Raw genomic sequence first — 303 nt, forward strand, 5'->3', positions numbered from 1 at the left:
GCGGCGGGGCACGCACCGCGCCCGGGGCGACTCGCCTGCGCGCGGACTAGGGTTTAGGGTTTAGGGTTTAGGGCAGCGGCTCGCGGCTACGCGACCTGGCGTCTTCAGCTCAGGGCTAGGGCCTAGGGTTTAGGGTTTAGGGTTTGGAGAGAAAAACCCACCCCCACCTAGTTGCCCGTATCCTGAGTCAACCTTACTCTTTTCCTGCGTCTACGGCCCGGGATTGGGGCTTCCTCCTCCTCCTCCTCTTCTGCTGCTGCTGCTGCTGCTGCTGCTGCTGCTGCTGCTTCCGCCTCCGCCACC

General features: G+C 64.4%; 1 protein-coding gene across 1 annotated transcript in view; it reads right to left on the bottom strand.

Annotated features, from left to right (window-relative positions):
- ETH_00040190 (uncharacterized protein) overlaps nt 1-303 on the bottom strand; it is a gene marked incomplete at both ends in the record, with an annotated part of 1,507 nt that overhangs the window by 860 nt on the left and 344 nt on the right. Inside the window, one exon of the mRNA XM_013374747.1 lies at nt 198-301. Within this exon, the coding sequence (XP_013230201.1) occupies nt 198-301 (104 nt within the window). The remainder of the gene's footprint in view (nt 1-197; nt 302-303) is intronic.

Source organism: Eimeria tenella, genomic scaffold (assembly GCF_000499545.2).
Source record: "Eimeria tenella Houghton genomic scaffold, Eth_scaff2259, whole genome shotgun sequence".
Classification (NCBI taxonomy): Eukaryota; Apicomplexa; class Conoidasida; order Eucoccidiorida; family Eimeriidae; genus Eimeria; species Eimeria tenella.